Source organism: Gopherus evgoodei, chromosome 17 (genome assembly GCF_007399415.2).
Source record: "Gopherus evgoodei ecotype Sinaloan lineage chromosome 17, rGopEvg1_v1.p, whole genome shotgun sequence".
Lineage (NCBI taxonomy): Eukaryota > Metazoa > Chordata > Testudines > Testudinidae > Gopherus > Gopherus evgoodei.
This window is the reverse complement of record NC_044338.1, coordinates 626,123-653,404: the sequence shown is the minus strand read 5'-3', so window position 1 is coordinate 653,404 and position 27,282 is coordinate 626,123. Positions and strand designations below refer to the sequence as shown.

Sequence of the window (27,282 nt, the reverse complement as noted above, 5' to 3'; positions counted from 1 at the left end):
GTCAGTATCTGCTGCATCTAATGCCATGGACAAAGGGGCGTGTGCCTGTGTAGCACCAGCACACCAGAGACCTCAATCTGGGGGGGTTCTCTGGACACTGGTGCCAAGCAGATATGGATAATGGGGACAAATGCCAGCTTGTTCCAGGCTCTGGGCTGAAATAGGACCTCTGCAGTAGGTTTCACAGTGTCCTTTGCAGCAGCCTGTTTTGCCCCAAGCCTCTGCTGTGCTTTTTCTCTCCTATCTGCAGCATGGAGAGGGGAAGCAGCCAGGCTCACAGCTCTTCACTCCCTCTCATCCTCATTTGTGCCTGATTGAGTGAAGTGCTGAGATCTGTGGGTGAAGTGATGAGTGTGAGACAGCCTGATGTGGGTGCCTAATGCGCCAGCCAGCAGCGTGGGAGGGAAACAGGTCCAGAGTCCCTCCCCAGAAAGACTCTGATTAGCAAGATCACCTCTTGTTTGAGACGAAAAACTAGGTACAGAAATAAACCAATTCTATGAGGGTGAAAAGTGGGAACCCCTTGGGAGGAGGGAGCATGGCAGCCCTACAGGCTCTAGTCCCTGGGGGTGCAGGGCAAAAAGCAGCATACTTCTCTTCTGGACTAGGGTGCCCCTCCAGAGGCAGGGATGCATCACACCCTTGCAAAGGGACTCTTTGTGCAGCCAGCTGCAACCCTCCCAGGCTGAAGGGCATGTTGGCCTTATGATGACGATATTGATCTTGGTATAAAGATCTTTCAGCTTTAAGGATGACAAGCCCTAGGGAAGAGCTAGGCATTATTGTTAGGAACAAGCTTGAGGAGAGGAAAAGTGGAATCTGTCTTGAAGTGATTTAGCTGGGGATTGGTCCTACTTTGATCAGGGGGTTGGACTCCTGAGGTCCCTTCCAACCATGATATTCTATGATTCTGTGAAAAGTGGAGTTGGATCCTCCTTCCCCCACTCCCCAGCCAAACAGAAATGAGCCAAACTAAGCAGACTGCCACAAAGCTTCAGCATTAAAGAAGTAGCTCTAGTCCATGTGATGGTGGGTCAGATGGTGAGTCCTCTGCTCCCCTCGGGTCTCCATCCTCTATTCAGCAGAAATTGGATTTGTTCCTCACACATTAATCTCTATACCCTTCCTGAACCCCTAGAAGTGTGGTAGGAGCTGCTTCTGGTCTCCTGCCCTTGTTTTCCAAGACAGAGCCACTCCCTGAAGCTTCTGGAGCCAAGTCTCTGGCCCTTTAAACAACTTGTTCACTCATCATGCACCAGGCTCTGGTATTGCCAAGTCATTGGGTTCAGATGAGTTTCTTTAGACAAGCCCATTTGCTGGCTGTGATTGGTGCGTTTCAGAGAACATCTACATCTGATTGGTGGCCCAGTTGTAACAACTTCTCGGAATCATTCTGTCATTAGCACGAGCTCTTAAAGCCACAGGTTGCTCTTTGCTGACTGCTGTGGGGGCAGTGCAGTTGGCAGATGCCTAATCCTGCAAATTCTACACCCTGCTCTTCTCAGAGGGGCAGGCTCAGGTCATGGGTCACAGACCAATATTTTCTCTGGTACCAACAGTGCACGGCTGTGGGGAAGCTCAGACTGTCCTAGGTGCAGTGCTACTGGGTTCCATGCACCTCACTCCTACATGCTGTTTATTTTGTGGTTGTGCCCTGGGGCCTATTCTTACAGGGAAGGGCCCCCTTCCACATGTGCCTGCACTTGCCTCAGGAAAGTGACAAGATACTGGCCCTATTTTTCTATGATCCTTGACTTCTTTCCAAATTTCCTTCAGCTCCTTGCTCTTTCCCCCTCTCCCACTGCTCCCTTCACCAGCCAGTCCTAGACAGTGAAGTATTAACCAGGCCTTCTGTTCCAGATATACCCCTGATGTGATTCTGATATCCTGGGGAGGGGATTGCTGAAGTTTGGAGTGCAGTTGCGATGTGGGGCCTGGTTGGGCGGTGTGTGCCCAGGGTCACGCAGGGCAGTACTAGGGCTTGGTTGGCAAGGTGCTTGGGGTGCAGCAGTGCTGGGACTTGATTAGCAGGGGGCCTGGGGTGGGGGAGCAGTGCTGGGGTCTGATGGGTGTTGTGGAGGGGCTGCCTGGGGGCAGTGCTGGGGTTTGGGGTGGGTGCCTGGGGTGCCCTGGCAGGGGGCAGGGCTGGGGCAGAACCAGGGATGGGTGGGGGCTGCCTAGGGGTTGATGTGGGTGCCTGGGGTGCCCTGGCTGGGGGCAGTACTGGGGGTTGGAGTGGGTGCCTGAGGTGCCCTGGCTGGGACCTGGTTAGCAAGGTGCCTGGGGCAGGACCAGGGGGAGAGGGGGTGACAGTGCTGGGGTCTGGTGGGTGATGGGGGGGACCTGCCTGGGGGTTGGAGTGGGTGCCTGGGGTGCCCTGGCTGGGGGCAGTGCTGGGGCCTGGTTAGCAGGGTGCCTGGGGCAGGACCAGGGGTGGGTGGGGGCTGCCTAGGGGTTGGTGTGGGCACCTGGGGTGCCCTGGCTGGGGGCAGAGTTGGGGGTTGGGGTGGGTGCCTGGGGTGCCCTGGCTGGGACCTGGTTAGCAGGGTGCCTGGGGCAGGACCAGGGGGATAGGGGGTGACAGTGCTGGGGTCTGGTGGGTGTTGGGGGGGCTGCCTGGGGGTTGGAGTGGATGCCTGGGGTGCCCTGGCAGGGGGCAGAGTTGGGGTGGGTGCCTGGGGTGCCCTGGCTGGGACCTGGTTAGCAGGGTGCCTGGGGCAGGACCAGGGGTGGCTGGGGGCTGCCTGGGGGTTGGAGTGGGTGCCTGGGGTGCCCTGGCGGGGGGCAGAGTTGGGGGCTGGGGTGGGTGCCTGGGGTGCCCTGGCTGGGACCTGGTTAGCAGGGTGCCTGGGGCAGGACCAGGGGTGGGTGGGGGCTGCCTAGGGGTTGATGTGGGCGCCTGGGGTGCCCTGGCTGGGGGCAGTACTGGGGGTTGGAGTGGATGCCTGGGGTGCCCTGGCGGGGGGCAGAGTTGGGGTGGGTGCCTGGGGCAGGACCAGGGGAGAGGGGGTGACAGTGCTGGGGTCTGGTGGGTGTTGGGGGGGCTGCCTGGGTGCCGTGGCGGGGGGCAGAGCAGGGGGCTGGAGCGGGTGCCTGGGCAAGGGGGGCTGGGTAGCAGTGCTAGGGCCCTGCTGGGGGGCAGACCCATAGGGGTTGCTGGGTCGGGGGGAGTAGCTAGGCCCTGTGGAGCTGGGGTGCAAGGCTGGGTACGACAGCGGTCTCTGTTCCTTTAAGAGGCCGCACCCCTCCCCTCCCCAATTTCTCTCCACTGAAAATGCCAACTCACAGCGCGCGATGCATGATGGGATCGCGTCTGCCGCGCCAACTACACTTCCCGACATGCTCCACTTCAGGGCGGTGTCCAGAGAGTTCCTAAGTTTGCTCTGCACTGCTGATTGGATGAACCTGATGCTAGTGTCTGTTCGGTTACGGAGGCGGGGCAGGAGGTGGATGCTCTTAGTCCATTGGTCAAGTTGCTGGATGACGAGAGGGACTGGCAGGTCTTCCACCCTCTGATTGGCTTTCTAAAGTGCCAATCAGAGGCGGGGCGGGGATGGGGCGGCCATGGTGCAATGGGTGGTCTCACAAGGGCGGGGTTACCCCTGCCAACGGCGGGCGGTGATTGGCCGCTGGAGGAGCCGGTGGGTGGCTGCGTCACGACGCCGCCAGCTGATCAGAGCCAGGAGCCGGTGAGTGCGGGCGGCTGGCTGGGCGGGACGGAGCTGCCGGCTGTGGGGCAGGTGGGTGTCGGCGGGCTGGCCCGGCCGGGGAAGCCGCTCAGGGCGTGGGGGACCCGGCCGGGCCCCTCAACCCGCCACGGGGCTCGGGCACGGCTCGGAGCAGCACGGGTGGGGGTCTGCCCCCTTCCCGGGGTGGGGGCGCCGCGGGCTGGGGCGCGCTCGGCCGCTGCCCGCGCGGTGTTATGTAAGGGGTGGGGGGAGGCAGCCGCCCCTGCCTATGTGAGCTGCAGTTTAGGGTTTCAACGCGGGGGCGGGGGCGGGGGCGGGGGGGGGGCGACTTGGAAACTTCTAGCAGCGCCACCCTCCCCCCGGCCAGCCCCTCTGCCTGGGGGCGCCCGCGGGGGAAGGTCACCTTCCTGCCGCGCCCCCGAACTTCGGCCTTGGCCCTGGAGTCGGTGCGGCGGGGGTTGGCTGCTGGAGACGGGACCAGGCCACCTGGGGGGCTCCGCCCCTCCCCAGTATCTAGACTGGTCCGTGGCTTCCCAGACAGGCCGGGGAGCTGCGAGCAGCTCCGCTCTCCTGGCAGCCGCTGGGTGGGGCAGATGTTGTTGCTTTAGTCAGCAGCACACGCAGTTGATCGGCTCTTGGCGTTGGCTGTCTCAGGAGCTCGGTCCTGGTTCGGGTCAGGCCGCCCTGAGTTGGGAGGTTCAGGGCTCTTGGCTCGCTTCCTGCCCCGTTGGGTGGGTGCCTGAGCCCCGCGGCACTGAGGGTAGGTGGAGACCGAACCTTTCACTCCTCGTGCTCCATGGGGGTGAGGGCTTGAGCCTTGGTCCGAGCCAGAGATCTGGGTTGGGTCAAGGCTCGGGTGATTTCCAACCTCTCCCTGTTGTGGCGCAGCCTGGGAAGTGCCCTTGGCTACAGGGCAGCCCAAGAGGAGCTGCCCACAGTGCGCAGTCCAGGCGGTTGTTTGGGTGTACTGGAGGCTGCTGGAGTCAGTCTCTTATTCTTGGCTTTCCTGTTGCCGCCTGTCTGGCTGCTAATCGATAATCTCACTGGCTGCTGCCATCCATGTTACACTAGTGGCTGGTGGTGCGTGGATTGCCCTAGGGAGAAGAGCGAGACTCCTCAAGGCTGGGCGATTCCCAAGTTAAAGAGCGGATCTCTTGAAGAGATCCGGAGGGCGGTGAAGACCCACTTCCTGGAGTGAAGTTCCCTATCGCTAGAAGTGAAGAGTAGGCATTATGTAGCAGCCATCAGCTTCCCACACCCCCTCTCAGAAAAGCTGTAATGGTATCCTCTAGGGACCAGCTGGAGGGAATGCACTGGGGGGGACCTTCAGGGTCCACCCTGCTGCAGACTCAAACAGAAGGGACATCTTGCAACCAGTCTCGTGCACATTACTGGAGATTTTTCTGTCCCTAGATCGGAACAAAGCATTAGGGGCAAAGCCTTGAGATAAAGTTTATCCTCTGCTTGGTGGTTCCAGGGGCATGTCTAACTGTCAGACTAACACTGACATTTCATGCTCCATGCAGGGGTTTCGGGGGAAGAGTGAATGCCTGAGATAGACATATGCTCTGTATAGAGACATTATTCTTTTGTGCACTATTTACGTCCCTTCTCTGTCTCCCACTCAGCAGTCTGGCAGCTCCTCCGTCTCAAGGACTCTGCTTTTGGCTGGAGCTGGGGCATGGAGAGGGCCTTTTCCTTTCATGCTGATTCATGCATTCAAGCCTCATGCTGGAAGAAAGGAGGGGGTGGAGCTCAGCACTTGGAACAAAGTTCAGACATGAAGGGGCCGGCAGACTGGGCTGGAATTTATACCATATGTACCAGGCATGAGTGGAATGTTTGGCATCTTGGCTGAGCCAGAGCAGCCTGTACGGAAGAGTTGGGCCTTACTCTGTGATCACCGCAGCTTGCACGATAGCAGCCTTGTGCTCTGGTAAGTGTGGCAGAAGCCTTGCTGCAGGATAGACGTTCCCACCCCCTCAGGATGAGTCTTCAGTCTGTGATGCCATCTGTGTAGTCCCCAAGAGCCTATGTCCTAGACAGGTTCTGTCACTGCCAGTGCACAGACTTCCCTGGGGCTTCCTCTGCAGCCCCTTGAAGTCCCTGCGCCATTGGACTTGGTGTGAATTAATGGCTTGTCCTGGGTCATGGTGTTCTGTTCACACTGCTGCCCTCACCACACAAATGCACTGTGAAAAGGAAAGGGTCTCCAGATGTCCCATAGGCTTGATGCCTGGGACCTCTTGACAAAATAAGACACTTCTCTCTCCCTGACCCTGCTCTCTGGCTGGGCCAGCACCTCAGGAGGTCCAGTCACTTGATTCATAGAAAGTTCCATCTTTGGACTGGAAGTTCTCGTAGTTCAGGGCCAGCCCAGGAAGCTGGGTGATGGTGTCCCCTGGGTGGCTAATATGCTGGATTGCTCAGGTTCTCAAAAGCGTAAGAGTCTTTCAATTCCCCTGGTGGTAACTTGGCAGCAGGAATGCTGGGTGCTGAAGCATCTTCCTTGGCAGGCTGAGTTTCTGGCATCAGTCTAGGGGGTGCATTTGGGAAATGCTTTATTGCCTGCTGTGGGGTAGCCCTAAACCTGCCATGTCTCTGGCTGGGGGCACAGGCTGCCCCCTTAGTCAATACACCAAACTCTCCTCTGAGTCTTTATAAGGCTCTCATAATAATGAGCCATCTAATCTCTGTCACACAGATGCCTTCATTCTTTGCACACCACTAGCATGCACCCAGCCAGTCTTGTTGAATTTATTTTGTGCATAAGAGCAAATGCACCAGCTGGTTTGGCAGTGAGAGGAACAGCTGGTGCCAATTTTGGGGAGGAGTTTAGGTCACACCTGGCTCCTGGTCAAACATAGCCAGGAGCTCCCAGCAACTCCATCCTTGGTGCTCCTGGGATTGGTGAAGCACAGCTGGCATAACCATAAGCCCGTGTGGCAGATTCTCCTGTAGGAGTGAAACCTCTGTCAGTTGCAATCTTAGGAATCCCTCAATTATACCCTCTCCAGTTTTTAGTCTCACATAAGACTCCACTCAGCAAGGACCCTCTGTGCCAGGAGCAACAGTGGTAGGGAAAATGCACTCAGTGGGTGCCATGATGGGAGGAAGGATTTCTGTATGGGCTGTGTGGTTAGAGGGTTTGTCAGGAAGGGAAGTACCCAGCACTGCCATCCATTGGTGTAAGAACCTTGAGTTCTAGTTCCTGGATTACTTGATTTTACTTCTAAGTGTTGAGTACTGGTTCTGACTTGTTTGCTTCCTCCTCAGCTGCCTGCGCTGCTGGCTAACTAGCACCAGTTCTTCAGTGGCAAGCTTTACGTCCGTCTAGTAGCTAAAGCTGCCAGTTGAAGAACTGTTGAATGTAGCCACTCTCGTCTTGTCACTTGGGTTGTCTGATGTCAGCTGGATGCACCCATTGGGAGAGCAGGATGGGTGAGTTTTCAACTAATTTGGATTAACCACTTAGTGGCCTGAGGGATGACCACCTTGCCGGACTATGAAGAGCCCTCCTTGATCCTGCTCTGAAAGCTGTACTGAAAGCAGAGCCCTTGGGTAGTGAGACACTCAAGAAGTCTCCAGTGGATACTCTGAGGCTGGGGGAATGTAGGTTGAACATAAAGGGGAGTAAGTATGTCTCCATGCTAGAGTGCTTGTACCCTGCTTAATGGGGAGACCTGCAAAAAAGTCCTAACAAGTTGTCCTTGATGTACAGAGGTCATGTTTGAACCATTAAATGTCTAGAGTAGAGGGACATGGTGAAGGTCTCAACTGGACTGGGAGCTCTCACCTTGGAGAAATGGGATGTGGTGTCTAACAGCTCTCCACCCTCCATAGGCTTCCATGGGAAATGAGAGCCTGATGCCTAATATTAAAACATGCAGGAAAAGTTGCCACCTCTTCCATGCCACCTACTGCTGTTAAGCAGAAGGGCCCAAGCCCAGGTCTCTTTCTGGCTGATTATCTTTGCAGCCTTCACCTCACCAGCAATTTGGACTTGTAACCTGCTTCTAGTCACAGGAGGAAGTGCACTTTGGCTCACCCAGAAGACCTGGGCTACCCCTGGGTGACTTGGTAGAACCTCATATTCTAATTTGCTAATGGACACCTGACTAAACCAACTTTCTGTGCTGGTTACAGCCTTGGGGCCTAATTGCTAGGGGCAGTATGGGAGACTTCCTTGACCTGGACTGATGAGGACAGTTTGGCCTCTACTATAGCTGCCAAGCAGGGGTCCATTTCACGCCAACTGTGATGGGTTTAGTCAAAGGGCTGCTGAAACCACTCTCCAGGCTTCTCCTGAGCTGCTCTTCCTCATCCCCTGATGATTTGCGAGTTCACACAGCTGTGCTGTCCTGCTAGGTAATGGGGGTTTCTTGGATAGGAGTTAGCTGGGCTCTCAGGGATGTGCTGCCAGCCCCCAGTAGGGCAGTGATCCTTGGACTCTTGGGGAGCTGTACGCTGTCTTAAGATTTCCAAAGGGGTCTGCAGCTCCATTTGAAACTTTTTGTGGGGGTCTGCAAATAAGGCTGAAAACCAGTACTGCAGTGTTCTACAGCAGTGATGTGGAGATGGCAGGCTGCTTTCTGGGGCTGCTCTGTGCTGCAAATGGGGGGGACTGTAGTTGCTAAGGACAACCAGCCTGGCCCCAGACCTGAGCAGAGCTATATATGGCAGAGGAAGGTAATGGTCACTAAAGACCATGCATCACTATGGTACAGGGCATGGGGGCGCATGGCAGGGAGAGGGGAGTTTTCTTCTTGCCCCTGCCTGATTATGTGTGGCCAGAGTTGCTTTTGCTGTACATGTTATATGACTGCTGCAGGGTGAGGCAGTCATATAACGGGTTACTTGGGGCAGCCATGATACTGCCCTTGTGTCATGACCACATGCATGTCAGTTCCTTCCCTGAGGGGAGCAGAGCACCGCTACCTTCTCAGCAGTCGTGATGGTGAAGCTATAGCGCACTCGTTCTTCTTTCCAGACTAGACAGCCCTCTCTCCAGGCACTGGGATTCTCCACTACGTGCTTCAGAGAGCTTCCTGTTCATGTGCCCACCTGCTCGCTGTGACTAACGCTGAGCACTGTCATCCAACCAATGACGTTCCAGCAACAGACACAGGGCACCTACCTGTTCTGTGGTGCCTGACTGGGGAACACTAACTGATCCCACATTCCCCAGGCTATTTAGCTATTGTCAGAAGAACCCAACACACAAGCAGTCATCACATTCCTCCCACTCCATTTTACTGAGGGGGTCCTGTAGGAATGCAACCCCCTAACACACTACCATATGTGTGGGGCAGGCTCTGGCTGTCCCTCACAAGATGCTGGTTCCTGGGGGAAGAGAATGAACACTCCACCCTATGTCCCATCATCTCTCCAGGCACTTCAGGTGGTGCTCTTGGCAAGGGCTTGGCTGGTCCCTGACCAAGTGCAAGCTGCTTTCCTCTGGAGGAGGGACCCCTTCCCTGCAGCAGAAGCAGCCTGGACGCGCTGCTTTCCAGCAAGTGTGCTAGACTGAAGGTGGCATGGGCTGGGCAGTGATCACAGAGACTTTCCCAGGGAGTGGCCCTCACATGGAGGCTAGAAAGCACAGGTGTAGTCTCTTCTCAGCAGAACCTGCCAGACTGGTTTCTCCTTACCTTGCAAGTGTGGGAGGAGAAGAGAAACTGGCCTGATTTAGGAACCCACTCCCCCCTGCTCCCTGGCTGGATTTATGTTCATCCAGGCTGTAAGTTGGAACCCATGGGTTATGAAGCATGTTCACCAAAGGATGCTGCTACATGACTGATGGTCACAGGGTTGAAAAAAGCTTCAGTGGCACAATAAGCTCTTAAATGAGCCAGGCTGAGCTTCCAGGCAGGCCAGCTGAAGGTGGAGACAGGTGGGGCTCTCACTGCTAGGAGGCTGTGCTGTTGTAAAGTGGTCTGCCAGGCCATGGCAAAAGGGTTATTCCTCCAGTGTGTCTTTGGCAGTAATGCTGTGTGGTGGAAGGCTGCCTTCCTCTGCCTGGGGCTACTTGTTTTGGTCTGGGACCAGTACAGGCAGCAGCAGCTGTTTTGTAAATGGCTCAGTTCCAGGCATTTCAGTCTCAGCTTACATTAATACAGAGCTTCCTGACTGCTGGAGTCTGTCCATGGATGGTCTTCAGGCTAAGCGCCTCCTAGTCCCAAACTCAGCTGGTTTGGGGTTGGAGCTGTCAGGCCAGCGCTGAATTTATTTGATCTTCAATCATTGTTAGGGGACCATGGTGGAGAGCCTCTGTGCCCTTGATCCATAGTCAGTCCTTTCTGTTGCAGCTGCCTGGGTGTTCTGTATTGTAAGGCCAGACATGGCATCTGGCTTCTGCTCAGGGTTGAGCATGTGCTGGAGTGTGTTTAGGGGGCAAAACATTGTTCTGAATGAAGTAGAAGCAATTGCTCTATATGGAGCCACCTGAGCAGCTTTCTCCCTTTGGGCCACATTCCTGCTCTGCTTCCACTTCAGCTCCTGCTGCCTTGGAAGGAGCCTCCTCAGACAGCTCTTGAAATGTCAGGTGCTGACAAATATAAGGTGCCACAAATCATAGGACAACTCTTCCCACTTCCCCTGGCCCCTGTGTCATCACCACATGGTTTAGCACAGTTAAATTTTACCATTTTTAGTGCCCCTATCATCATGCAGGAGTCCATTGTGCTCTGCAAACCACACAACTACTTTTCCCACTGCTAAAATGCAGCTGTATCTGGGGAGGAACACAACAGCTACTACTACACTGAGGCAGCTTAGGCCAGAAAGTGATTGAATGCTCTATCCAGTTAAAGCCAGGGTGATTTTTAGGCTAGCAGAATGCAGTTGCCCAAAGTGGAACTTGACCAGCGTGCACGGCTTGACTCTACTCTGCAAACTGCCATGTGACCACCACCAACTCGGTGCATTATATTGCCTGTGGAAAGCAGCACCTACCAGCCAGTTTGGGCACAGGAGATTCTGTAACTCGGCACAGAGCACTTCCTGCACCATCTGGCTGTTCCTGTAGAGCAGGGGTAGGCAACCTATGGCACGGGTGCTGAAGGCAGCACTTGAGCTGATTTTCAGTGACACTCGCACTGCCTGGATCCTGGCTACCGGTCCAGGTGGCTCTGTATTTTAATTTAATTTTAAATGAGGCTTCTTAAACATTTAAAAAACCTTATTTACTTTACATACAACACTAGTGTAGTTATGTATGATAGACTCATAGAAAGAGACCTTCTAAAACACATTAAAATGTGTTACTGGCACGTGAAACCTTCAATTAAGTGAATAACTGAAGACTCGGCACAGCACTTCGGGAAGGTTGCCGACCCTGCACTAGAGGCAGGAAACACTGAGGAAACGAATGCAATATTTAAGCTTCCTAAGCGATGCTATTGTAGCAGGCCTCAGCCTAGGAAAGATTTAATGTCATCTGAGTTGCTGTGTGCCCGTTAACTCCTGGGGATGCAGTATTAGTGATAATGCATTACACTTCAGTTCTTTGACAGAGCGTGGGGCTAGATTCTAGTTGTGTGAAAGACTTTTTTCTAGGCTACAGCTCCCCTTGCTGGAGAAAAGGTGCCACCTCTTCCTGCTTTGCTCTTAGATGCGCTACTAGTCTCCATGACCTCTTCTGTTTTACTGCCCGATATTCATGGGCATTTTTTAAAATCGAGCCGTCAGACTGATGGAATGGTTGGGATATGAGCTTCCCCTGTTTGCTCAGACCCTGGCCATGACCCCCATTCAGCTGAGTTCCAGGACTCTGGGGTAGCCTGCTGTTCTTCAGCCCAACAGTTTCCCCTCTGCAGAAGAGAGGACAAGTTATGTCTGGTTGATCCAGCACTTCTCTTCTCCTCTCCCCCCACCCCCAATAAACTTTCTGGGTTGCTGTCCCCAAGTAAAGAGAAGGGATGCTGTGGTTGTGATTGCAGACATGAAAAGCAGGGCTCCTGCTCCATTTCATGCTGGTTTTTATTTCTCCTAAGTGGGAGGAGAGGGGTATGGGAAATGTTTATGCCTGCAGGGGTGTACTGAGCCCTCAGGCAGTCTCGCATTAGGCTTGCTTCATCCAGGTTGTATCAGAGGACCTGCAACAGAAGAAAGGACCCTGAGGAAGGCCTGCCTGTGACTGAGTGCTCTGGCCCAGGCAGGGCTGATGCTAACGAGGCAGCAGCAACCTTGTGGGGCATGAACTTAGTGGGTCAGTTGAGTTACTTACTGGGCCTCTGCTTTTGAGATTTGTCTGCCAGAGTACATGACCTCGGCTACCAGAGAGACCATGGGGTCAAAGTTCAGGCTGGCAACTGCAATCACATAATCATCTCTGAAAGAGAAAAGCCTCAGCAAATGAGTTACACCCCCCTCCAGCCCCCTGAGTGCCAGAGCACTGCAGCCTCTCAGAGCTCAGGGGACTGAGCCAGTCCAGAGCCAGCTTTATTCGGATGGGCTCTGAGCTGGTCTCCCCACGGGCGGTGACAGTGGAGGCTGTCCATGGCCAAGTGCCCACGGGGGATAAGTGCTGAATGAGTTAAGAGTCGAGTAGAGTGAAAACAGATGCTATCCCACTTCCTACTTTTCCCTTCCTCTCTCCAGGGCTGATGTGCCTCAGTCTCTGAATCCTGGCACCCTATAGTTTTAATATTGAACCTCAAAAGGAAGCTTTTCTATAAACCAAGGAGACTGTTGAAAGATCTGTCAATCTTCTTCTCTAGTGGCCTGTTCCTCCCTCCTGTGCATGCCCCTGCCCCTGCCCCAGCATGCAGAAGCTGGATGGACAGCAGCCCTGTTGTGCACACCCTTGGAAGGGTGGCGTGGAGCGTGCCCCCTGCGGTACTGCCAAGCACCATCCCAAGAGGTGCATACAGGCTGTTCCCCCGAGCACCATGGACATTGCTGCTGCATTCTGCAAGGAAGAGTAAGATGTTGGCAATACACCGGCTGGGTCTGGCTCTGACTTGCCAAGAGTTCCAAGCTAATTGGGCTGCGGATTCACTCACTTGATGTAAAAGACCAAGAACTTCAGCTGCTCCAGACTTCCCTTCACAACAGTCTCTGTGTATCCTTTCCCATAGCCTGCAAACACAGAAGATGCAGTGGGGTCTGGGCAGCTGCCACCATGCCCCTTAAGCTCAAATAACTGCAGGTGAGTGGGTGGGGGGAAGACAGCTCAGTAGACGGGGGGAAGGACCCTGAGGCGGTACCTGGGCTGCATGCTCTATGCAGTTAGGGCTCTGGCTGTGGCCAAGGTGAGAGAGAGTGACCCTTGTCCCCAGGGCCCTGGGGATATGACCTCTGACCCTAATGTCCTGGTCTATGACTTGACACTGGGTTTTCTGCTTTCAGCTGTAGCTTCCCCAAATTAAAGAAGGGGCTTGGGGGACTTCTCACCCTGTCTGATTTACTTTGAGAATGGTTCATACATCTGTCTGGGTGCTTATAAGGTCCCCATCCCTGCAGTATCTGAGCACCTAGCTTTGCACAGGTATGGGGTGGGGAAGGATGGTTGTCCCAGCTTTTCTGCTCCCCTCTCACCTGCATAGCGGATGCTTTTTCCAAGCAGGGAGGTCCAAAAGAAAGGAACGGTGTGCAAGGCCTTCTGCTTCTTCAGCATGTTTAAAGCAGCAATGTGACCTGAAATGACCCAGAAAACCCCAAGAGGGGAGAATGTATGTTTCCAGAAGATACTTTCATGGGAGACTTTTAAAACTTCAGGCTCATCAGCTTTCTCATCGTGAAGCCTGTTGCCTGTCCTGGCTCAAGGTGGGAAGTGGGATATTGCTTCCAATTACTGACTTGGGCTGGCAGCACCAGCTACCTACCTCTGCGTGTGTAGCCCCTTCCCCTCCCTCCCTCCCTTTGGGCATAGCTGACCCCATTGCAGGGCATGTGGGCTGGTCAGTGGAGCTGCTTTGGTGCATAGGTAGTGGCTCTGCATGTCCTGGAGCCCCCTTGCCCAAGGCACAGGCCTCACAACCTTGAGTGACCATTTCTCAAGCCTGTTTTTCCAGCTGTATTGGGAAGGGAGACAGACACAGATGGTGCTAATGCTGCTGCTGTTCCTCACCATGAGCTTGTGCTATCTGCCAGTGACGGATGGTAGCGGTTGTTTCACCGAAGAGGGTGACTGGAAATGAAGTCACATCACCAGCAGCAAAGACTCTTGGGACATTGGTTTGCATGAACTAAGAGGGGAGAAGGGGGGTGATTAGTGACCTAGCATGCAGGGCACCTTAAATGTGCTGTGTGCACGCCTCGCAGGAACTTACACACCAAATCCACCAGGATGGTGCCTCCACGGTCCATAGCAATTGAAGTGTCCTTCAGGAAACCTGAGTTGGCGGTGACCCCTTTGGGGAAAGACGGAGAAACACAAGAGGTATGACAGGAAAGTGAAGAAAGCTCATGCAGGCCAGCGCAGGAGGGAGCACAGCTGTTTAAGTATCATTCAATCCAGCATGGGCTGGAGTTGGGCAAAGCACAGTAAGAACAAACAGCAGCATATGCAGGTGAGGGTGACAATGAGAACTGCATGAGGGGTACAGGCTGGGGGCTGGTTGAGCTTGAAGAGGGGTAATCAAACACCAGCTCTAAGCAGGACCAGGTATTTTGGTAACAGGCGCAATGGGTGTAAGAACAGATCCCGGGGGGGATTCCTGGAGCAGCACTACAGGAAGGGAGAATGTGAGGCAATCAAGTCACAAGCATGTCCTGCTCAGGTATCTCGGGGGCTGGAGTTGGTTGGGGACAGGGTAGAGCGAGTAATTATTCTCCTGGGGTTAGTTTTGGAATGTGAGCCAGCCCAGCTCTTTTGGATATGCAGAGGTCCTGGAAGGTGAGGGGCAGCATAGATACGGACGGGGTCTATATGAAGCAAAGTTTACTGGTTAGTTTCTTACCTATTCCCACCACCACAACATCTGCAGGCAGCTTTTCTCCACTGGCCAAAACAGCCTCTGTAACCTAGGAAAGAGGCAACACCATTCACTGAGATGCTGCCTCAGAACCTCCTCCCCCTAGAACCACCCCCAGCCTGCCCTTGCTATGGTACTTTGCTTCCCCAGCCCCTGGACCACCCAATTCCTGTTTCTGGGCCCAGGAGACTGATCCTAGGGGCAGTGGAGAGCAAGCTAGTGCCTGTCTATGTAATACAAGTGTAGACTTTAGAGTCCTGGGAGACTGGAGATTACATGGCCTGTGGAAGGAACATGGGATGGGAGTGGAATGGTATAGGCCCAGATTGGAAGCAAATTTTGGGAGCAGTCCAGGAGCGGAGCTGGTGTTAAGGACTTTGTAACCTTTCTGTTCTCTCCTCGCAGCTCAGAGATTTCAGCCTTCATGTAGAATTTCACGCTTTTATTCTGCAGCATCTGAAGCAAGGAAGAGGAATTACCCCAGCCCAAAATAGCTTCTCTCATCAATGTTCTATCCCTGATTAATTCAACAGTTACACATTCCTTCCCTTCCAGAAACCCCGGCAGATAGCTGTGCCACTGGCCCACTAGGGTTCTCTGCGTATCACCCCACCTCTCCAAGTGGGTCCTGTGGATCAGAGAGCTAGCATCTCCTACAGCTGATGGAAGAACGGCCACACTGCCTTCTGGGCCCCCAGTCTGTGCTCAGTACATAAGGTGGGACTATTAGCTTGGGGGAGACATGACCATGTGTGGCATGCAAATCGGCCAGAACTGAGATGGGATGAGACAAGACCAGTGTGGCTAGGGAGGGATGGCTGGGAATAGCCCATGTGTGTGCACATGGGGCACAGCTGTCCAAGCTGGTGTGCTGTGTGCAAGGTGGCTAGGGAGGGGTAAGTGTTGTGTCTCGGGCACAGAGTAGGCAGGAGGTTTGCACTCGCTGTGTGACTGCGTGTGCAGCACTCAAGGTCAGTGTAGGGCTTCCACACCACTTGGATCTGTGTGCATTCTCTGTCCACTATTAACTATACCTGGGTAGGCAACCTATGGCACGCATGCCTTCAGCGGCACTCACACTGCCTGGGTCCTGGCCACTGGTCCGGGGGGCTCTGCATTTTAATTTCATTTTAAATGAAGCTTCTTAAACATTTTAAAAACCTTATTTACTTTACATACAACCATAGTTTAATTATATATTACAGACTTCTAGAAAGAGACCTTCTAAAAACGTTAAAATGTGTTACTGGCATGTGGAACCTTACAGTAGAGTGAATAAACGAAGATTCGGCACAGCACTGTACCTTCATGGCAACACCTCCGACCTGAGGCCCCAGCACTGCCTGGAAGGGGAACTCCTCTCTTTCCACCACGCAGATGGCACTAGACTTGTCTGAAAGGAAGGCAGCAACCTCCATCCCTGCACACAATGGACACATCTGACGTGGAATTGGCACAAGTACCCCCCCACCCCCTGGCACCAAACTTCTCTCTGGAAATAGGGATGAAGCTGGAAACCTCTTACCCATGGGGGTGGAAAGAGTGTCAGAGATACTGCCCCTGCTGCCTGCTTTTATACAAGTATCAGTCTCTAGTATCCTGAATCTTTCTGGAATTCATCAGGGATCCAAGTACCACCCCCTATGCACCCCACTAGCTGCACTTCAGGCCAGTTTGCCTCCCCAGGGCACAGCAAACCTTCCCCACTCTCCCAGATGGTGCTGAATGAGGCAGCCTGCACTCCTGAAGGATGAAGTGACACCGCCATAAAATAAATCCCCTTCCTCCAGGTCCAAGTGCTGTTTGCAGTTTTTAGTGCTTCCAGAGGAACAGCTTGGGGTGGGGCACCCCCCCCCCCCCAGAGTAATGCACAGCCCAGAACAGCATGGAGTGGCAACCCACCAGTGAGCATCGCAGCCACTCTTGGCAAATGGCCTGTGGTTAATCAGCACACACAGTGAAAATAGATTTCAAGGCTCGGCGTACAATTAGTGATCTGACCCCACTCCTATTCTGACTCGCTGCGTGCAGTCAGGCAGCTGCTATGCCAATCTCGTACCAATGAATGAAGCACCTAGAATCACCACCCTCTTGCCAGTTGCTAGGTGAAGAATCCTGTTAGCATCCTCTGGGGTTTGCAGGGAACACACGTTCTCCAGGTCTGAGCCGGGGCACTGGAGCTGCCTGGGGCTGTGGGAGAGGAGACTTCAGTTACACTTGCCATGCTTATTAAAAGGCAGCTGTGCCTGCCCCCTCCCCCTGCAAGCACGGTGATGTACCCCACCCAGTGGCTTCGGGAGCTGACCTCACTGAAGAGGTCAAAGTCCCGCTGCACTCTCCCCCCCCCAAGGCTCCCTATGCTGAGCAAACACATGGCTGCCTTGCTTGCTCACCTGCTGCCTGTTGCAATCAGGAGCTGGTCATACCGCTGGAAGGCCCCATCCTGGAAGTGGGCTTTCTGCCCCTGCATGTCTACAGACACCACCTGCAGCAAGGAAGGGCAGCAGGCAGTGTTCGGCTCACTGCTCCGTACCACAGCGTGGCTAAGTACACGTAGTGCATAGCCACACAGGCACCGTGTGCCCCCAGCCCAGTCTGCTCTTTGCACCCAAATACAAGGTGGGAGAACGTTCCGGTTCCCAGTTTGGAGCTCAGCCATCCCAAGCCTCCAGTGTGCCACATGCCCCCTTCTAAAGTCACCTCCCTCCCATGCGCCTGCTGCCTCTCTGCCACTAGCTTACCCACATGTACAGCAGTGCCCCGCAGGTAAACCTGATGGTGGAGTGTGACTCCCAACGAGCACTGTGTGCGCCCAGCCGTAGTGACTAATAGACCCACCAGTCTAGAGGAGAGCGACAGTATTCTGCAGCAATGGTCCCCTGCTCCCAGGCCAGCGTTAGGGACAAGCACTAATGGTTTGATGCCGCTCCTTCACCTCTTTGTCAGTCCAAACGTCGATGCCATGAGCCTCAAAGAAGTCCTGCTGCCTCAGGTAAATGCTCTCTAATGTCTTATCCATCGCCTGGAAGTAAAGCAAAGCAACAGGAGTGAGGAGCAGCTCCACAAAGCCAATCGCACCGTTCAAGAGGTTAACAGCACCTGCACTGCAATCTGGACTCCTGGAGTTTCCTTATGGGAAATGTTCACACTAGGCCATGTGTTCTCTTAAGAGTAAATCGAACTGCCCTCCCCCAAGCCAACCATGTCTATAGCAGGAGGGGGCTGCAGGGAATGGGGTAAGATCACAGGCTCAGAACTGCTGTCCAAGCCTGTTCCACGAGGAGGCGCTGTAGGGAGTGGGTCAGGGACATTTGCTGAACAATGTAACCGTCCTATAACCAGGCTCTGCTCACAGCCCTGGCTAACTGGGCTCTGCTGAGGCAGCTGGCGCTCTGACTGTGGTTCTCTGACTGAAGCTTTTACTAATTCCTGTCCTTCCCCCGACCCTCCCCAGCCCATCCCTTCAATTACAGTTCTAAGAGAAGCTCTGGCCATGCACAAACCTTGCTCAGTTGGGTCCTGTCATACGGGACATGCTTTTCTTTGGTTACCATGACGATCCTGCCTGTAAAGCCTTCCTGCCGAAGTGTTTCTGCACAGACCAGTGCAGCTGCACCTGTGAGAGAAACACGAGTCTCACCCATTCTGGCACGAGGAGGAGCAAGCCCCTGGCGAAGAGACCAGCAGACCCAGCATGTGCCCAAAGGGCTGACATACAAACTACACGACCAAAGCACAGGTGCTTGTGTTCAGACCTTGTCTACTGATTCACTGACCTCCACCCAGGAGCAGCATTGTGTTCTCATTGCTCCTGCATCGCTCACTCATGGCCTTCAGCTTTCGGTCACTTTCAAGGTCCTGACAGAAAGAAAAGAAGAAATTCAAACAATGGTAACTGGTCCCTGGACCACCTTTGCTGTGGTTACTCACTGAGAGCAGGTGAGGTCAGTACCTTTTTTTTTGCAGTAATAAGTACCTTCCCGTCTTCCACTCGCACCTGCAAAGACCGAAGAAGAGTGGGATTTCAGTGCATAGCTGAGGCTGCTGGGAATTTACGGAGTCGTCTTTGTTTTGGAGCGTGTGTGTCCTGCAGGAGCTGACTGCTACCAAAGCCTGTGTTACTCTGGGGTCAAGTGGCACTAAGGAGGAGGGTGGGCACTGGAGGGGGGCTGATCTTCAGTGATGGCACGATGAGGATGTGGAACTAATAAGGCAACCTGATGCCAAAGCAGCAACCCAGGGCCTTTGGCCTAAGGAGTCTCTCAAAGGCAAAAAGCTAGAGCAGCCCTAAGGGCAAAAGAGAGCCTGCTGCACGGTCCTGTGTTTCACTCTTGTGAAGAGAGCGAGTGCCCCTCTGCAGAGGGTGGGTTTGTGCAGGTCACATTTGGACTCTTCTATCCAGCTGATGATCCGAGCTCACAAAACACCGCGCTCCACCTGACAAGCTCAGAGTGACCTTTAGGCACCTTTCAATGCCAAAGCAGCTCAGACAGACACTGCTAGCACTTACAGAAGTATTACATGCTTTGTCTTCAGAGCGTTGTGAGAATCCCTCTTCCTTTCAAAAGCACTACTAGGCAATGTGGGGGCAAGGGGCCTAACAAGGCTTCTGAAAAGGCATTCAGGTCCTAGAGCCAAATGGTCCCGAAAACCAGTTCTTCGGTAACCACTGTGGAGAGCAGTGGCCAGGGAAGAGAATTCTAACACTTCCACAGAATCACTGGTGAGGCCAGGCCCAGGCTGGGTGTAGAGTGGCAGGTACTGTCATGGATGAGGCAAAAAGGGGAGCAAATACAGAGCAGACAGAACAAGCTGGGATGTAGAATGGAAAGTAACAAGGGTAATGTCACCTTGAAGCAGGGAAGACAGTCCAGAGTTGGGTACTCCTCAATGTCTCCAGTTCTGATACTGAAGCAGGCACCATGCCAGGGACAGCGCAGTCTGTTACCCGCCAAGACTCCTGCAAGTCACACACCAAGGGAAGTGTTGTCTAATGTGTAGAACAGAACTTCTTGTCAGGACTCCTGGAGTCTATTCCCAGCTTGGACTGTGATTGATGTACCATGGGTAAATTGTTCACTTCTGCAAACTGGCTTCAGGATTCTAGTTCACCTCACTGGGTGTTGCGAAGCAGCGCTGTGTACCTCTTCACTATCCTTGAGAAGTACTGTATGGGGTGAGATCATTTAGGGAATCCTGTGTACAACTTATGAATTCTGATTGATATTATGGACTCTACATGTATCTAGACTAAACTGCAAACTCCATTTGGATTGCAAGGCTGGTCTGGTTCCTCTGCCATCTTTTTACCTCCATCTTGGGCTGAAATTTCCAGAGGTGTTGACACAGGACTAACAATGGTGGGTTGTTAAACTGTTAGGTCTTCTATTCAAGTGGAGGTCCCCTAGGTCAGTGAGCTGACTACTGCCCAGAAACACCAGTTTGCCTGATGGGCTGGTAGCAAGGCAACTGATCACCTGGTGGTGGGGAATTCAAGCTGATCGGAGGTCAGCTGACAAAAGGGACTGACGTTATAAAGAGAAGGCCCTCTCACAGGGCATTTCAGGGTGTAGAAAGCCACTGCTTGTAGGGCATAGAGAGAGCGACTCTATGTTCTGGAGGAGAAGCCATGTGCAGGAGGGAATGGAGAGAGGAAAGACCCTGGACTCCTTCGGAGACTGCCCAGTTCCCACAGAATGCTTGAGAGTGGTGAGGAAACTGAGGCAGGAAATGGCATGCTGGTGTAACTGTTTAGCCCAGTAATGAGTGATTGTTTTCCAAAATCCCTGTGCAAAGGTGTCTGTTTGTGTCCATTGGCACGTCTCTAAAAGGGTAAGCTGTGAACCAGAGTGCCCACAAGGTGGGAGCTCTTGAAAAGAGTGGGAGAAGGGTCAGCAATGGTCCTGGGAGGTCCTAAAGTTGCCAGACATGAGGTCCCACTCCTGTGAAGGGTACCACATGGACCCAGTCTGTGCCCAGGAAGTGAGCCTGAGAAGCCAAACAGAGTCAGTGCTGCAGCCTACTCAGAAGAAGGGAGGCATTAAAGCAGCGTTTCTCAAATGTGGCCACCAGGGGCTTTTCATGTGGCCGTGGCCTCCTGGGTGGTGATGGGGGCAAAGCAGTGGCCTCTCCCCCAGGGCTGCCAGCAGGGGGTGGACCCTGTCCCCCTCTGGAGCCACAAACGCTTGAGGAGCAGGCAGGCAGCGAGATTTGGGCTGGTGGGCGACAGGTTTCAGCCATGTGGCGGCAGGCTCCATCCCCTGGCCACGGGTTTGAGCCCTGATCCTGGCCCCAGACTCACCCTCCACCCCCAACCTGTTGCCTTCTCTGACCCTGGGCTCTGGTAATGCAGCAGTGTGCTCTGACTCTCAGCTGCAGGGTTTCAGACTCCAGCCATGGGGCCACGCAATCCAGACCCCAACCATGTGACAGTGACTGCCGGCCCCAAGCTCGCCAGCCCCAAGCTTGCCTCCCCCTCCCCCAGCATCACCCCTGGCCCCTCTGCATCCTCTGCCCCCAGTCCCTGACTGTGCAGCTGAAGGGCTCCCCTCATTGCCCCTGACCCTCAGCTTCCTCCCTACCCACCTCCACATCCAGGGTTTAATTTGTCCACCAGCTTGCCAGGGCTGAGTAAGTCTGTTGTGAAAAGTGATATACGTTTGTTTGTTAATATCACTTTTCACTACCTCCCTGCTAGCCAGCAAGTCTGCTGATGTGAAAAGTGATATTAACAAAATACTAATATCACTTTTCACAGAAACAGACTTACTATCTAGCAAGTCTTAAAAAAATAAGCAGCCACAAAAAGCAAACGAAACAACAACAGAAAGGAACAAGAACATGCAAAACACATTATTTGTTTCTGTTCTGTTTAGGTCCAGTAAAGAACAGAGAAAATGGTACATTATTTTTATATTGAGTCTCCAAAAAGAACCCACATAAATCCATTACATTGATTTGGACATGTATATGTGCATATGTATTTTTCCTTAAGTTAATTGAGTATTTTAGGAAAACATGTCAAAGCGGCCACCAGCCATAGCTGGTGGCTGCACTCTGAGGCCACCAACAAATTTCTTGTGAGAACCCCTGCTTTCAGGCACCCTGGTATGTGTGGGGAGGGAGCCAAACACAACAGTCTGGTGAGTGTCCAACGGGGGCGCTTGGCCAGAGCAGTGACTTGAGACAAGGCAGCCCCCTGGAAAGCAGTTGAATCCTGGCCCACTTCCCACGGGGGGCGGGGCTGTCCCTGCCTTGGGGGTGACAGTGTGGGCTTCCCTTGCCCTTTCGCTCAGAGGTGCAGTGAGAGAGACGCTCAGCCTGCTAGGCAGAAGCATTAGCCAAGTGGCAGCTCCTGGAGAGAAGCTGCCCATCCTCTTTCTGCACAGTGTCTCCTTTGACACCACCACCTCTTCCCTACCTTTGCCCGTGGCCTGAGCTTTGCCTGGAAGCTGGGGATACGCGCCGGGTTGTACCTTTGCTGAGAGAGGCTCCTGCGTGTGTGCACTTGCTCCCCACAGCACTGAACTCCATCTTACTCCTCACCAGCAACACTTTGTGGCCTGCAACCTCCACCTCCCGCAGCCTGCAGGAGACAAGCACAAGCCAAGATGGCGCGCCTGGACTGTGAGGCCACCACGGGGCAGCGGGATCAGAATCAGGCCACCCGGGGCAGCTGGAAGAGAAGGCTGCCATACCGGACTCCTCGCTTGTGCCACGAGAGCCTCCAATAACCCCGGCAGTGGGGCTGGTGTTTCTTTGCCCCCGGGCCCCCTACAGCCTAGGAATAAATGAAGCCTTGTTGCTGAGAAGCAGAGCAGAAACAGAAGCCCCCAGCACACCCACCTCTTGGGGCCACTTTGCTGAGGCCGGACCCGCTCTCCCCTGCGCTAATGCAGGGTGCCAGCAGGGGATGCGAGTGGGGCTGGGGGGTTACCAGGTGTCACACAGAGGTTGGGCTGAGTTCAGGTGGAGGGAGCCTGGGTCAGGTCTGTCAGCAAGCGCTGGTGATGGGAACTGGCCTTTCACAATCCCCCAGCCTGCTACGATCTGACACTCACTCGCCATCCTGGATGTCTGCTTCCTGGCAGACCTGCTCTGTGACGCTGTCTTCAGTGTCCATGCTTGTGGGCGCCCGTCTCAGCAGCTGGCTGGCTGAAGACAGAGCAGAGAGGAGTCAGGAATGGGAATGGGGTGCTGCAGCGGAGCATTCTTGGAAGGCTGCTGCTCGGTCATTTTGCTCTCAGAGTTGCTGACGTGACATCTGTGTTATGGCCTCATCACCATGTAACGATGCAGCTCAGCATGAAGACACAGGCCCCAGAGTGACTTTGGGAATGTTCTCTAGGCCGCCTGGCAGATTGCAGACTTGTCTCAGCCTGATGGTGCACCCTGGGAGTGTGACACCACAACTGCAGCCCTGGGCCCTTTGGGCTGGCAGCCAGGCCCTGTTCCCCTCCCACCCTCTGTTACACCTTCCCCCACCAATGCACCAGAACCCCACAGGTCTCCTAAAGCCAGGGCTCAGCAAATCTCCCTGCTCCCTGGCCCTGCCCCCAGGACAGGATTAACCTTTTGCGGGCCCCCATAGGGGCAATGGAGCCTGGCGCAGGGCGGCCCCGTTCCGCCCAGCCCCGTGCAAGGGCACTATTTACAAACCAGCATTTGCCAGATGCAGCGTGTCCTGCCCGGCCCTGTGCTGCCAGCCTGCCCCTTCCTGTCCTGGCCCATGCCATGCCACACTGCCCCCTGCCATCACCCCCCCAACTCGCCATAGCCAGAGCTCCCTTGAACTCGCTATGCCCATTGCCCCCGCCCAACCCTCCCACAAATGCACAGCACCCTGCAGCACACCACCCCTGCCCAGCGCCCCCTGCCCACAGCCCCACTACAACTACCCAGCACCCCACACAGAATCCCCACTCCCCAGTGCCCCAACACACACAGATCCTCCCTGCCCCTTCACAGCCCAGAACCCCCAACACTTCCCACAGACCCACACCCCCATGCCCTGCCTCCCGGCTGCACTCACCAGCCCTGCTGGGAGGTGACTCTGTCTGCCAGGCTGAGAGGGCAGCTCAGCCAAGTCTGTTCCCGGGATGGGGAATCGCTCCAGCCCCTCAGGCGTGGCGAGATCAGCCAGGCAGGGCCTGCCCTGGCCGGGCTCCCTCAGGACCGACTTGCCTGGAGGGGCCCAGCCAAGCCCTGCTCCCTCCCCGTCCCCCAGCCCAACTGGTGAGACTGGCCAGACTTCTGCACCAGTCCCAGGCGGCTTAGCTCTGGGGAGACAGGCGAGGCCCCACAGGTGGTGGGAAGCAGAGACTGCCTGGCACCGGAGCTGCACTCGGGTCTGGCCAGGGGGCAGAAAGGAGCAAGGGATGGTCAGGGAGGAGCCAGCGGGCTGGTGGGGTCTCAGCACAATGCAAAGGGAGCAGGCCAGGGCCCCTTCTGAGCATGGGCCCAGCTCAATGGCGCCACTAGTGCCATTGTAAACCCAGCACTGGGAAGAGAGGGGCCAGTACTGCAGGCCCCGCTGTTCTGAGCAGCAGTGCCTTGGCTCGACAGCCCGGAGAAGGCAGAGCCCCAGTTCTGGGCCCAGTGCAGGCAGACTCCAAGTCCGGCGCCCAGAAAGCTTCATTGCACTTGGCAGAGACAGCTGGGATGAGAGCCTAGGTGAGACGGGCCAATGCCTCAGCCCTGGTGGGTGGTGCGGGGCGGGGCAAGGCTGAGGCCTCGCTCACAGCCTGAGGTGATGGTACAGACAGAGGGTGGTGGGTACCTGGGAACTGTGAGAAAGCCAGACCTCCGTGGGCACAGCAGGGTGGAGCCCACTCAGCCACTGGGTGATGGGAATGAGGGCCTGGGAGCAACAGGGCAGGGGACTCACCCCCTCCCCCAGCCCACCAGACACAGCATCATCCATGTTCAGCCAGCAGGAAGCATCTGGTGCTACCCTTTGCTGCAAACAAGCACTCCAGGTAAGAAACTCCGCAGCAGCTGCTGCTCTGTCTGTGCCTTGCTCCCGGGACACACAGCCTGACTCACTCAGTTCTGGTCACTCACACTTGACAAGGCCTAGGACCCTCAGAAATGATGCTCTGGCTGGGGCCCAGATACACCCTTCTGAAGCGTAGAGGCCCCCAGCATCACTGGTGTCCATGATGCCCTCTCACCTGCCCATGCCCACACCTTTGACTGGTGGGGCCATTCCCCTGGGTAATTTCCTACAATTCGCATGAGCCACAGGGAGGGCACAGAGCAAACCAAGCTACTGCAGCCTGTCTGGGCTTTGCTGATTCACTGAATACAGTGAGGCCAGCTAACTGCATTTGGAGCCAGGATGTAGCTGGCTCTGCAAGCCATTGCAGTGGGAATGCTCCCTCTGTTACCACAGCAGGCTGAAAGCCCTCATGTTAGCTGTCGGATGGCAATGGGCCAGCAAATGCAGAATTAGCCAGTCTGCTCCTGCACATCCTTCTGTCTTAAGCAAGTGGTACAGACTGATGCTGAGCACTGGAATTTCTCTATTTACTCCGTTGCTTGCAGGGGGTACGATGAGGGCTCCATGTAGTTTGTGTCACAGCCCACTGAATTCTGCGACACATGGAAACTAAAATTTGTCACAAGGCCCCCTCAGGCCTTTAGCAAACTGGAAATTCTGTGGTGGTGGGACATTCGTAGAACAATATCCAGAAAATTAATTTTAATTGCATGATCCTACTGCATAACAGCATTCATTGTTTTATGAAATGCATCTTTGTGGAAGTTTTTCTACATATTTTAGACTTCTGATGCATTTCCAGTTTGCTGCAAAAATCAGGATGTCTTCCTGCAGAACTTAGGGTGGTATGCCATCTCCTCGCCTTCTGGCTGCTGGAAGGAGGAAAGGGAGCAACCAGATCTGGAGTGCATGGATGGTAGGGAGCAGGTGGACTACAGAGCGTTCAAGGAAGATTCCAAAAGTCTGGGAGAAAGAGGGGAACATGGACCTAGAACATTTAGCTTCCCAGCTGTCCACAGTGATTAAACAAGGAGGTAGTGGTGACTGCTTGAAAAGCTGGGGCGGGGGGAAAGCTTAGGAACTCTGGTTTAGCCAGATTGCGATTGAGATGAGCTAGACATCTGCAAGGAGCAGTCAGTGAGACAGGCTGAGATTGTAGTTTGAACAGAAGGAGACAGCTTGGGAGTAGAGAGGTAGCTGTCAGCATAGATGTGGTAGTTGAATCTGTATGCAGATGGGCTTAAGGTGTAGAGGGAGATAAAGTAGAGAAGGGGTCCAAGGATGCAGCCTTGTTGTGAAGGTCCCACAGAAAGTCAGCAGGTAGATGAGCAGGAGCCTCTGAAGGCCACACTGAAAGAGTGACCAAGAGAGGGCAGAGTCAGGGAAGCCAAAGGACGACAAGGTTTCAAAAAGAGCTGGTAGGTGAAGGAGGATGAGGATGAAGATGAAGTACTGGTTCTGAGTTTTGGCTTGGAAGAGGACATTAGACATGCCCAACTCCTTCGTAAACAAGATACAATTCTATCTGTGACTGTGGAGGAGAGGAAGCAGGGAGCACAAAAGGGCAAGTGATTACAGCACAATCAACACAACCCCAAGACTGCTGCAGTAGTTGGTCTAAGTGGAAGGGTCGCACCTGTGTCACGTATTAGTTGTTTAGCGCAAACAGTGACCTTGGCTGTGCACAATATAACCAGACAGGGCTTACAGCCTGAAAGGAACCTAGGAGCAGAGCTGGGAGAATAACTGATTGTTCAGTTTTGTAGCTGACCTGAAACATTGATACAAACTGACATTTGGGTTGGTCCAAAACAAGCATCTGTCATTGAAACAAAAAATGTTGAAAATTTAATTCTGGTTCAACGATTCATTTTGTTTTGTTTCATATATATATATATATATATATATATATATATATATATATATATATATATATATATATATATATATATATATATATATATATATATATATATATATTACTTTTTGGAATACAATTGAAGCAAAATCCAAAACAAAAAGTAATTTTGAATAGAAGAAAAGTTTTATTTTGAAAATGTAGAATCAAGATGTTTGGACTGGGGGGGGCAAACAATTTGGCACAACTTGCAGAAATTTGTAAAATGTTTCAGTCAACCCAAATATTCATTTTTCAGTTAAAAAAAAGTTTTGGTTATTATTTTTTGCGCAGCAGTACTTAGGAGCCTTGGCTGTTTAGTCTTGCTAATCAGTAAACTAGAAACAGAGAGCAGACAGCAGAGGCCTGTGAGAATAGATCAATGTTTTTACTCCGGGGAATAGTCCCTGGAGCAGGCAGCGAAGCTGCTTCAAAGTGAGGTCTGTGGTTGGTGCATCAAGGGAGATGAAACATAAACAGAAGCAGATTGATTCACCGCAAAAAGAGGTGCAACTAACTCGTACGGGAACAACAATTTAACTCCTGCAACATCTGCCTCAAAAGCCTGGCAATGGAACACCCACCCAACACGGATGTCATTTCTATTTACCTACAGAAAGGCATTATAAATACTCACATGATCCCAGAAGTGTTTTTTCTCACCAGAACCGAGAAATTGCAGCCTCCTGTATTGCACCTGATGTGTGGAACTGAGGCATTCACTTCTCAAGAGAGACAAGTCTGTCTCTGTCTCCTGCAGCCAAGGCACATCTGGGT

General features: G+C 53.7%; 1 protein-coding gene and 1 long non-coding RNA gene across 4 annotated transcripts; one reads left to right on the top strand and one right to left on the bottom strand.

The window, feature by feature from the left end:
- The first annotated feature begins 3,717 nt into the window (after window positions 1–3,717).
- On the top strand, window positions 3,718–15,851 carry LOC115636454. 3 transcript variants are annotated; one of them, XR_003996941.1, is made up of 6 exons: window positions 3,718–3,740; window positions 5,318–5,625; window positions 6,966–7,130; window positions 12,291–12,840; window positions 15,164–15,325; window positions 15,814–15,851. It is a non-coding gene; the product is annotated as an uncharacterized LOC115636454 (long non-coding RNA). The 3 variants fall into 3 exon arrangements; XR_003996940.1 differs by lacking the exon at window positions 15,814–15,851 and having other exon boundaries at window positions 15,164–15,709; XR_003996942.1 differs by lacking the exons at window positions 15,164–15,325; window positions 15,814–15,851 and adding an exon at window positions 13,258–13,338.
- Window positions 10,975–27,282, bottom strand: LOC115636452 (apoptosis-inducing factor 3-like). The gene is made up of 19 exons (XM_030536574.1): window positions 27,143–27,282; window positions 22,669–22,762; window positions 22,084–22,193; window positions 19,459–19,568; window positions 18,561–18,605; window positions 18,385–18,466; window positions 18,112–18,224; window positions 17,544–17,630; window positions 17,002–17,093; window positions 16,668–16,798; window positions 15,913–16,028; window positions 14,993–15,064; window positions 14,594–14,657; window positions 13,968–14,044; window positions 13,762–13,879; window positions 13,230–13,328; window positions 12,695–12,770; window positions 11,917–12,021; window positions 10,975–11,785 (listed from the first exon to the last, which is right to left on the bottom strand). Exons 2-19 carry the CDS (start codon window positions 22,728–22,730, stop codon window positions 11,752–11,754), a joined length of 1,593 nt encoding a protein of 530 aa, XP_030392434.1. The 5' UTR covers window positions 22,731–22,762; window positions 27,143–27,282; the 3' UTR covers window positions 10,975–11,751.

Bases quoted from the DNA above. Each gene is read 5' to 3' on its own strand.
- LOC115636452 (XM_030536574.1), bottom strand. From the start codon at position 22,730: ATGGACACTGAAGACAGCGTCACAGAGCAGGTCTGCCAGGAAGCAGAC. The intron at 17,094-17,543 runs GTGAAGGAGCGG...TCCTTGCTGCAG, and splicing joins ACGTTTGGACTGACAAAGAG to GTGGTGTCTGTAGACATGCA. The intron at 12,022-12,694 runs GTGAGTGAATCC...TTTCTCTTTCAG, and splicing joins TTCTTGGTCTTTTACATCAA to AGATGATTATGTGATTGCAG.